The 12,411-nt window shown below is 32.6% G+C and overlaps 1 protein-coding gene across 1 annotated transcript in view; it reads right to left on the minus strand.

The window, feature by feature from the left end:
• The window catches only part of LOC150083545 (coiled-coil domain-containing protein 6-like), a 126,962-nt gene that overhangs the window by 16,036 nt on the left and 98,515 nt on the right, over positions 1 to 12,411 (minus strand). Inside the window, exon 5 of the mRNA XM_090377351.1 lies at positions 1,814 to 1,970. Within this exon, the coding sequence (XP_090233477.1) occupies positions 1,814 to 1,970 (157 nt within the window). The remainder of the gene's footprint in view (positions 1 to 1,813; positions 1,971 to 12,411) is intronic.

Here is a 12,411-nt window from a genome sequence, read left to right on the forward strand (position 1 = left end):
AGATGTTTACTGCCATGGGTTTGCCAGATCTTTTGTCATTGCTTCATATATTGAGCTTTTATAGTGCATTTAAGATAGACTGATATATTCTACAGCAGCAGTGATGGCTTCTTCGTTACCAGTTATCTAGCAAAATAAGACCATCTGCTTGTTTTCCAAAAATAAAAATAAACTTGCTAACCATGAGCAGATTTGTTCAAGTTTTGGCTCCAAGCAGGAAATAACAGAGAGATAACATTTTGGTTTCAAGTAAAAACCAAAAATACCCTTGGTAAGGGTATTACACTCTGTAACAAATGTAAGCTGATTTGTTATTTGGTTTTTTTAGGAGCATTAGCAACTAAGGCCATATTGCTCCGGGAATATGCGGTGGTCATTTCCTGACCTTTCCGCATCCTCCGTATTTGGTAGTGACGGGCTCGAAACCCGGTCTAATCAAGAAGCGTGTGCTATGCACTGCTGCTCCTTCCCACCTGGAGGCGCTATGTAAGCTGAAGAAACCACTTTATATATGTACAGAGTGTTTCAAAATTATGTATACATGCTTTAAAAAATTATATTTAATTAACAATATATACAAATGTAAATTTTTCAATTTTTTTTACAAAAATAAAACTTTAATTGTTCAAAATGCCCTCCATCAGCATTAATTAATGCATGAGCGGCATCTATCTTCAACAGATCTACATACTGAAATGAACAAATCAAGTGATATGTTTTCTGCTTCTTGAATTTTCATCCACAATTCCTCTAATGTTTGCGGTTTGTGACTGTAAACCCGATTTTTAAAGTATCCCCAAGCAAAAAAATCTAAAGGGGTGAGATCTGGCAACCTTGGAGGATATTCAAAAGCATTCCCTCGATGACCTATCCATTGATCATCTTCCTGGATTGCATGAACTAATTGAGGTATAAATGACTTAAATTTTAATTCCTTCATCATTCCAAAAACACTTGTATGATTTAAACCTAGCTCTTATGAACACCATCTTGTTGATCTTTTTGGGGTGCACAAGATTGCATTTCTTACAACTTCAACGTTTTCATTACTTCTTGATGTCCTCTCCTGCCATATGCTAAGTTATTAACATTCTGAATGGTTCCATGCTCCTCACATTTATCCCGCAAACAAGTAATTGTTAAACGTGTGAGTGCTTTTGTTCCATATCATGATTTCCAAACACACTGAACTTCATTGACATTTCCAATACCATTTTATAATTGCCTTTCTTTCTTCAAAACTTAATTGGGCACTATCATTTTAGAGGTATCTATAAAATAAAACAAAAATTAAATTATTGTAAAAAAATTGTCTATTTTTAAGCTACAAAATGAGTTTAAGAAAATTAAATTTGGTGCATACTGCACCAATTTAATATTATTATTAGGATTAAATATAAATTTTTAAAGTATGCATACATAATTTTGAAACACCGTGTATATAACAAGAATCGCTTGGCCATGAGAAATGATTGATACATGGATTCCTGAATCAAAAAAAATCTTAAGAACTTTCTTTCCAGTATATTTAATACTTCTGTTATTTCCAATAGGTGACTTTTATTTTTTATTACCAGTAATCCTTTACTCATTAGAGTCAAAACAAATTCTCTATTTTTGTTTCATTTTCATGATAAAATAAAAAAAAAAAAAAACCCAAACATGCTTTTCTAGCATTTTAAACCTCCCATGGGTTTTTTTTTCACATTATTAGTATTTCTACAAAATCTTACCAATTATAAAGACCTGCTTTTTTCTTTTAAAAAATTATTTGAATTTTGAGTCATTTAAGCTAAAATTATTTTAAACTTACCGCTCTTCATCCATCTCAAGACTAGATTCACTTTCTGACAAATGTCGACATAGTGCTTCTCGTCGTTCAACTTCCATTTGCAATTTGCGCTGAAGACGAATATTTTCTTCACGAATTTGTCTTTCTTCCAAAGCAAACTGTGCCATTTTCTCTGAGTCTAAAACAAAAAACGTATTTACATTTAACAGTTATTGATAAAATTTCAGAAATCCACATAACTGTATTAAGGTACTACTATACATATTATACTTAAACTTAAATATAAAAGATGTACAGTTTATCTATTCAGAAAATTATATTCTTCTTCCATGGCTGGATCTTTCAATCCGCAGCCTACCTGGCTAACACTCCAGTCCAATGTCATGTCTGTACATAGCTAAGTACACAATACATTAGACCCCATAAAAAAAAAAAAAAAAAAAAATCAGTGGGGTGTTATTTAAAGCTGTTTATAGTCCAAAATGACTAACAAATAAGAGGAGTTTATGATAAATCATTTACTGTATATGGCAGTCATTTGGGCTTGAATCACAGTTCACTCAAAGAGTGTGGTATTGCACTCATGCTCTAACCATTTGGTACATCATGCGTCTTAAGTATTGAAAAATGTGAATAATGTATTTTATCAGCTGCAACTCCTCTGAGATGCATAGTTTTGAGCACTCCTCACTTTTTTTGGATGACAGTCTCTACAAGCTTGCTTACCAGCATGATTTGCTAATACCAATAATAATTGAATTTTAATAAAGCCCAAATTTTTAAAACTACGAAAAAAAAAAAAAAAAGAAAAACTATTAATAAAGGGAGAGAAGAAATACTTAACTTGGATAACCAAAGGCACTAGGTCTTAATTAGACCTAGTGACTTTGTCTTAAAATAAAAAATTACTATTCAAATGAATAAACCACTTAAAAATTATCAACTAATAAGTCCCAGAATGTCATGTTATTTCACTATTTTAGTAATATATACCAAGACATCATATATACTTCCTGTAATGTTCCAACAGTTACTTTTACATTTATCCAAATGCTGAATTACAGTTTTCTTGTACATGTTACCCAAAAACAATGTTACATTACCTGTTTATTCAACCAATTCAGTTTAGCTGATGTTAAAGTCTGTTTTAATTGTCAACTATTCAATTTGCATTATACATTTTATTATAGTTCAGTTTTAATGCTAAGCATCTAATGTACATAAGATAATATTTTTAGCTAATGTTAAACACTAATTTAGTTAGGAAACATACAGTAAAAAAAAAAATTTATGCCATATATATATAACAAAAAGTTTTATTAAACTTAGATATAATACAAGCTCAATACTACACTCATTTGTTAGCAGGAGACATTTCAGAATTCTTTCCGAACCCCATTTTCAGAACATAAATGCTTTGGCAGAATACAGGTAAACCTCTATATATGCGATTAATTTGTGCAACAAGTGTACCATTATCTCGAAACTGCATATATCGAAATTAAAAACCAATGGGAAAAATTCTAATTCATCCATGATGTTTTGGAACATTCATCAGAAGACTTAATTTAGGCCTTTAAAATACATTTTAACTGTGTATATAGATAGAAATATAAAGAATAATGAAAAGCAAGTAAGCTAAAAAGCATTTATTAAAGAAATGAGCTACAAAATAAGTTAAACATGGATATGTTACTTCTAGAAAAATATTTTTCAAGTGTTGTTTGAATAGTTGTAGCCCTCTTTTTCTCTTAAAATTTACGATAGCAGCTAATTCCATTTTCTAGGGTTGGGCGAACTAGCATGCTTCTTTCCACATTTGGCTCTAAATCCATAATTTGTTGTTTAACAGTTTCCAGATTTCGAAACATCTGCTTGAGTTCCTTTAATGAAATTTCCTTAGAGAGAGACACTCCTCTCCTTCAGTCGCAATTCCATCTTTCTCGTCTGTTGCTCCAATTCTATAAAATCTGTGTCAGTGAGTGGCTGTGAATGCAAATCCAGGCATTCTCTGACATTAGGGGAAACAACATCTTCAAATTCAAGATCCTTTCCAATGATACTAATTTCTTCAATAACTGTGTCAACTTTTCAAGCATCTATTTTTTGCGTTAAAAATTTTTTGTTTCATAATCAGCTGCACTATTCGAAATTTTAGAGGGCATATATAGAGGAATGGTATTAATGTTTGTGACCGTATTAACTGAAACTTGCATTGATCGAAAACACATATATCGAAGTTTACCTGTATATGAACATTTTTGAAATATGAAAAAAAAAATGTTGAGAATAAAGAAGATTTAGATCTCTACAGACAAGTTAAAATCACAAGTTAAATATTAAAATAGAAATATTATAATTATACCTACATACACTTTCAAGGACCCAGACTTGCCTTGTGCAGGACTATATAAAGAGAATCATGTAAGATACAGCTTGAGGTTATCAAGGTCAGATGGATGATTGTTGAATATGATGAGCTAGTTCCAAGCTAAAGACTTGAGCTTTGTGAATTCTGTTGGAGTTCTGGATACTTGGGTGGCTTACCATCTCAAAGGGGCCTGACACTGTTCTGCTGTTCACCAGGTAGTATTGCATTCTGTTGTTATTGGGGAAGGGGGGTGGGGATATGTAACGTAAATGTTTCCATTTCTATTGTTTTGAAAATGTTGAATTATTGGCTGTGAATTTGGTTCCTGTCTTTCATTAATGGAAAGGTCACTGAAGAGCTTAATAAAAACGATTTTCTTCAAGGATCTTTTGTAGTTTAGATCTGTGGTGAGTGCAGATGTGTCCTTGAATTCCCAGTTCCCAGATATTGCTGCATTGGAAGGCAATATCTGGGAACTACCATACTGCACGTCATTCCTGTGTTCTTCAAGTCTTGATCGAAGACACCTGTAGGATTCTCCAATGTATATGGCTCCACACCTGCACCATATGTGGTATATTGACCCTCTTGGATTATCTTCTAGTAATTTGCGCCTTTTGTTTAACGGAAAATGAGTTGCTGAAGAAGGTGACTACTCCTTGTGTCCTGGCTGCTTTCGCCTGGGACTTATGGGATACATATATGTGGGAGATCTTTCATGTTTCTTCTGAATTCATTGACTTCTTTTTCAGTCTGATCTTTTACTCTGTTTATCACGTGGTGTGGGTAATCATCGTTGAGAACTATGAGTTAGGGCTGAGAGTTCTTTTTGCTGAAGTTACTGGTCACTACATATCCTCCAGAGGGCTGAAGTACATAAGATATCATTATTCCTATTTTCATGCAGTGGGGATGGGCTGAGTTGTACTGGATGATGAGACCTCTATCGGTAGGTTTTCCGTGGAGGAAAATATCCAGAAAAGGCAGGGAACTCTTTTCTTCTATTTCCATTTTCAGTTTTATGAATTGGTGGATGCAGTTTTGGTAATTGTGGGCACTACGTATGCCTTCCACGCTGCCATTCCAGATGCATAATATGTCGTCAACATAATACAGAAACATAACGTCCCCAGAATTTAGGTTTTAACCTTTGACCATTTAAGAATGAGGTTTCCAGCCAGGTCATGAATACTGTACCCAAGAGCAGTGAGAGTGAGTTGCCCATGTTTAGACCAGATTTTTGTGAGGATTTTTTCTAGGAATTCAAGGATACATCTACACTCATCACGGATCAAAACTACAAAAGACCCTTCAAGAAAATCTTTATTAAGCTCTTCAATGACCTTTCCATTAACAAAAGACAGGAATCAAATTCATAGCCAATAATTCAACGTTTTCAAAACAATAGAAATGGAAACGTTTATGTTACATACCCCCCTCTTCCCCAATAACAACAGAATGCAATACTACCTGGTGAACACCAGAAGTGTTGGGCCTCTTTGAGATGTTAAGCCACCCAAGTATCCAGAACTCCAACAGAATCCATAAAGCTTAAATCTTTAGCCTGGAACCAGCTCGTCATATTCAACAATCGTCTATCTGGCCTTGATAACCTCAAGCTGTATCTTGCTTGATTCTCTTTATATAGTCCTGCACGAGGCAAGTCTGGGTCCTCAAAAGTGCATGTATGTAAGTATAATTATATTTTTATTTTAATATTTAACTTGACTATATAGTTCTAAATCTTCTTTATTCTCAACATTATATTAATACAAGTGTATACATTCCTTAATTTAACATTAGTTGTAATTTCATAGTAATTTTCATAAAGATGTTCATATATTTTGCCAAAGCATTTATGGTCTGAAAATGGAGTTTGGCAAGGATCCTGAAACATCACCTGCTAACAAATTAGTGTGTAGTACTGAGCTTGTATTATATCCAAGCTTAATAAAACTATTTGTTAAGAATTTTAACATGGTATAAGAGTGTTATTTTGTTGTTGTTGTTGTTGTTGTTATTATATATATATATATATATATATATATATATATATATATATATATATCAATAATAGGAACAATTTATAAATATCTTATGCAATATAATCCAGATCGGATTAATGCCATCTATTTTAGATAGTGCATTACATCCGTCGTAATATATTTTTTATTATAGCTTAAATAAATTAGTTACGTGCTATTTAATAGTATATTATGTTAGATATGATGGTGGTGGCTGAAAATATAAAACCGAATCTATATAAATATAAGAACATATGAATTTTAACAAGCTGCCCAAATCCTAACACCTATAATTAACATTTGGTATTATATTATTATTACTTTGTTTTACTAATGATTATTCTTTACTAGGTTTGGCCACAGGGGCCGGTATCAGCTATTATAGAGTTACTTGGTGTTTTGATCCATGGGTATATTTGGGCAGCTTGTTAAAGTTCATGTGTTCTTATATTTATATAGATTCGGTTTTATATTTTCGGCCACCACCATCATATCTAACATAATATACTATTAAATAGCACGTACCTAATTTACTTAAGCTATAATAATAATATATATATATATACAGTAGACTCTCGATTTTCCAGTTAATCCAAAAATACAGAAGTCCCTGACATATGTAAAAGATACATTCCAGGACTTCTTACTTCGTCAAATTTTACGTAATTCGGGAATGACTAGTAACATATTGCTACTATATTATTATTGACAAATCTGAATTCAGCACAATACTTATTAATGTTTGGCTATTTTCATACATCCTTATGATTTTAATTTTCTGATCCAATTCAATCGCTATCCTTTTCTTGATAGATTTACTAGTAGCACTGTCACTTATTCACTTAGTCAGCACCATGATAACGGTCAAAATTAAATTTTCTGAAAAGAACTTCACAGGGTTAAGGCAAAAACTCACTATTATCACCCCACGCGAGTTCACATTTTACTAAAGGACATTTCTGGAGGCCAACAAAAAACAATAAAAACAATTTGCACTTTCCGTTTTATTGGGCTTTTCTGTTAGCGAAATCTATTATAAATGGGTAGTAAACTCGATCTTATTGAATTTGCGATGATATGGATAGTTGGAATTCTGTTGGTTTTTACGTTATTATGGTGAAGTGTGTGTCCCCTTCACTGAAATCTTCAGTCATATAAAAAAAACAAAAAAAAAAAAAAAAAACACCCATAAATAATTGTAAGAATCTTTTCTTTTTTTTCTATTTTTTTGCTTGTTACTCTGATCTCACTTGTGCAATTTGTGCATTCTGTGATCGTCGTTATTGATTGCTTATTATTATATTTTTTTTTGGTTGTTGTTTTAAATTTTACAATCCTAAAAAAAAAGAGTGAAAACAAATTTACGTAAATTCGTAGTTTCGTAAGTCGGGGACTTCCTGTATTGAAAAATGTTCAGCAACCTACGTAAAAAATTTGGCGACAGATAAAAAAAAAAAAAAACCTTACCACATACTCGTGTGTCCAATGCGATGCTTCCCTTTATTTTTTACAATGTCGCGTATAGTTTGGTGACCAACATTATAATGGTTCTTTATAGATTTAACAGATGCACCGTTTTCAAACTTTTGAATAATTTCAAGTCTTTGTTTAACTGAAAGCACAACTCTTTTGCATTTACCCATAATTTTTTAAACAAAAAAATATATATATTTACTATAAAAAATTTTCGACATCTCTGACAAATAACAAAACAAAATTTGTCCTTTTGCGTTACAACAGAACACAACAATCGATGCGACGCACTATGCTTTAACATTTATATGCTTTAACAAGCTATTACAGACAAGGAGATTACTCAAATTAGATTAATTAGGATAAAATTGTTTAAATTCAAAAATAATGTAAAAGCCTAGTAAAATTTACCAATTTTACTAGGCTTTTACATCAATTGTAAATTTGCTAAACTTTATAACAGACATAGACTCAAAGATAATTTAATGCATAATACAAGAATACTGCAGTATAAAATTTCTTGATAATAGGTTTGACCAAATATGCCTTAACAAATATGCTGGACAGGTATAATTCAAAAATATAACTTACTACTGCCTACAAAATCAAAAGTAGCGATTTTACCTAGATTTTGTCCTAAGGATCTGTAACTACAAACATATGGCTACAGATCATATCTTTACAATGCTGTTACTGTGGCAAAACTAGGTATAAAAAGTTTATGAATGAAATATCATACATACTATGAAATAAATATCATACATACATGAAATATCATATTTTTTACGTAGGTTGCTGAACATTTTTCAATACAGTAAGTCTTCGACTTACGAAACTACGAATTTACGTAAATTTGTTTTCATTCTTTTTTTTTTTTTTTTTTTTTTTTTTTAGGATTGTAAAATACAGACATATCATAACAGGTGACCCCTAGGTATTGCAGAAGATTATAAATAGAAAAGCCTAATTTAAAGCACGGATTTAAATTTAGGCCTAATCATAAAAATAGCCTACAAAAAATAAGAAAAAGTTATTATAACCAGTTACAATTCTGCTATAAGTTAGCTCTTATATATAATTTACCTATTGGATACTTTAATGGCTGGATAAGAAATGTACTGGAAGATATTACCAATGCAATTAACAGTAAAGTACATGAACAATCAACAGTCTTTAAAAATGCAATCATTAAACAACAAATCATAATAAATTTACTATTAAGAGTGTATACAAAAGCTACAAATAACTTTGCTGTAATTTGTAAAAAACTATACACAAAAACATCAAGAGAAATTTTCCAAATGAGTGACACACAATAAGTCAGTACTAGCAAAGCAAGTATTGTTAAAAGATCTTTGATTTACATAAAGTAGAAATCAAAATTGATAATGCCAATATCATATTCTTATACATGATATTAAAATTCCATGAAATGCCCATTACTCTCAGCTATACAAGGTGTAATAATAACATTTCGAGAATAATTCACTTAAAAATTTTATTTTGAACAAAGTAGTCCCCTTCAGACTGTATACACACATTCCCGTAGGATCCATTGATCGGAACATTACTGGTACAGTACTCACTTTCTGGTATCTGTTTTAATAAACTGACTGAAAATGCATTCCTTGCAGTCAAGGAAATAAAAAGAAGTCACAAGGAGACAAATCAGGTGAATCGGAGGGTGCTGCAACGTTGTGATTGATTTTGAAGTTAAAAACTCCTTCACTACACTGAATTTCTTTCTGCTCATGAGAGAGGTTTTTGGTACCAGCTTTGCACACACTTTCCTCATCAACGAATTTTCAGTCAGAAATTAATCTAACACCTTCCCAATTAATGTTTAGTTTTTCGGCAATCATTCTTGTGGTTAACTTGCCTATCGCTTTGAACAAGATCATGCACACGAACAATGTTTTCATCATGTCGAGTCATGGAAGGATGCCCCGAATGCTCAGCATCTTCGACGGATTCATGTCCTTCTTGAAACTTTTGCCCAATTGAAAACGCATGGTTTCGACATGGTATCATTTCCATAAATATCCGTTGACAATTCGCCACTTTTCACCAAAAATTTTATCACAACTCTTTGCTCTAAATTGAATTCCATTTTTCACGTAACACAGAACTCCAACACATCTTTACACAAACCAACTTGTACAATGACTGACAACGTTTACCCTTTGCATACAGGTAGAGGGGAGTTCAGGCTACACAGCGAGAGGACGTAACATTTTACAGGGTGGCCACTTTTGCAGAAACAAAATTATTCCCGAAACTTTGTCACACTTCATATGTGCGAATGTAATCAGCAAAAGTTCGAAAAAATACTAAAATGGATATGTAAAGACTTGGATAACACATCGATGGTTAATAATAATTTTGAAGTTTTGAGACACATAAAAGACAATCCCAACACAAAGTACAAAAATGCAAGACTTTATTAACTCGTTTTCCTCTATTCTGCCTGACTAAAAAAAAAAAAAATTTTTTTTTTTATATGAAAACCCCAAACTAGAGGTATTAGAACCTATAGTACTTAGTACCATGCTTAGGTTAAAAATACTTGCCTCTTATTTCACAGAAAATATGCATAATTTGGAAATAACAGTCAAGTGTATGACTCTTATTAGGAAGGTGCCTATAGGATCCAAAATATCAATTTTTGGCTGCAAATCTCTTCTTGCATTATTACAAAAGAGAACACATTAAAGAGACAAAAAAAAAAAAATTAATAAATAAAAATAAAAGCATATAGGTATAAAAGCTTACAGTGACAATCTAGTCTAATTCAATAGTAACTTAGACGAAATTAAACATAACATTTATCCTAATTACCTTAAACCATCAAAAGCAGATAAAAAATACGTGATCACAACTTTGAAGTAACACATCTGACTAACTGGAAATCAAATATACAGTACCAGTTAGGATACTCAAGAATATAATAATGTCACAAACAGTTTGAGTTATAAGGATCTTCAACAAAAAACCAAAAAAGATATGAGGCAATGTGGTTATGAATTAAAACTCAAAAAGAATGGAATACCTACTGGCTTTATTAAATTTTACTTAATATACTCAATAACAGTAAACTAGAAAACCAGAATATTGTTTTAGACATATACAGAATATTGTTTTAGACAACAGCAGCAGACAGCAACAGCATTTTATGTAAATAAATAAATTTAGTCATTACTGGCTACATACTTCTCTGTAGCATGTATTTAGAACATCCTCCAGGGCTTAGTACAGGCTTAGTAACTTAGGTAAGTAATCAATAAAGGGTATATAAAACATTTTTATTCTATCACAGTGTTGTTCTATGGAGTGTCCATTGATCACTCACTGTTTTGGTGGCACTTCTTACTTCAGCAGGGTCAGATTGCCTTTGGAGCTCTCTCCTTTGAAAGTTATCAGTAGTCAGATGGCCATTTCTCTTGCTGTGGCAGCAACTTCAGTGCTTGTTTGTACACTTCTAGGCTTGAATGCTTTAGATAAGCTTGCTCAACATGACTATCCAGTGCAGGAACAACTAACTTACTTAAGGTTGTTAGCATAAGCAATCTCTGCCATGGGGCATCAGTCAAGGCCAGTCACTCTCAGAGAGAGCTGAGAGCAGCTCACTCTTTGAGTTGCTCTCAGCCCAAACACTTCAAACTTACATGCTCACAATGCATGATAAGGCTTCTTTCTTCTATAAGATTATCGTGCAGGATTAGAATTGAATCTCACAAGTCATTACGCATTTTAAGGCTTAAGGGCACCACTTTTGCCAGTAATACCCAGGTAGTAGCACACACGATAGAGGGGAAACAAGCTATCTTAGTTAAACAAAAATAATCTTCTAAATGGCCATTCTGCTCTTGTAGTGTTTCAAATGGCACAGATATATTTCGTCTCTTTTAACCAATCTGCACAATGTACCCAACAAATATGGTGATTAAAATGAGACTTAAATTTAAAAAAAAAAAAAGTTTTGCAGCCAAAGTAAAGATTATGGGAGTTATGTTTCTTTTGTGCTATCTGAATCATATATTGACCCATACAAACAACATAAAGAGGCTACTGGAATTGAATACATAGTGAAGTGACATTTCAAATGATCTCTTTACTACCTTACAAACAACATTATCTACTATAGTTATGACAAAAACGGAAAGAAAATTAAAAGCACTAATTGCAGACAGAGTAGCAAGCACAACATGGTAGAAATGTTGAGGTTATTTTATAATCAGTAGTAGAAATACTCATCACCATATGAAAAGAAAAAAAAAAAAAACACTGAATAGTGTAATTATGGCTTAAAGCAGCAGAGACTAGGCAACTGTGAGGTGATCTGATTGAGGTGTATAGGGCCTTGAATGGGTTGAGCACGCTGAATTCTGATGGGATTCTTTCACTTGTTCAGATTACAAAACTAAGGGGGCATAAATTCAAATCGAGGAAAGACAGATGTAGAATAGATGTGCGGAAATTTGCCTTTAGCCAGAGGGTGGTTAATTGCCGGAACAAACTTTCATCTGTTGTGGAAGTTGATAGGTTAAATAAATTTAAGAAGGAACTGGACAAATTTAGTTGTTGCTGTTATTTGGATTTTAGGAGCATTAGCAACTAAGGCCATATTGCTCCGGGGATATGCAGTGGTCATTTCCTGACCTTTCCACATCCTACGTATTTGGTGGTCACGGGCTCGAACCCTGGTCTAATCAAGAAGCGTGTGCTACACACTGCTGCTTCTGCCCACCTGG

The sequence above is a fragment of the Mastigoproctus giganteus genome, chromosome 7 (genome assembly GCF_048544385.1).
Source record: "Mastigoproctus giganteus isolate SK-2022 chromosome 7, ASM4854438v1, whole genome shotgun sequence".
Taxonomy (NCBI): domain Eukaryota; kingdom Metazoa; phylum Arthropoda; class Arachnida; order Uropygi; family Thelyphonidae; genus Mastigoproctus; species Mastigoproctus giganteus.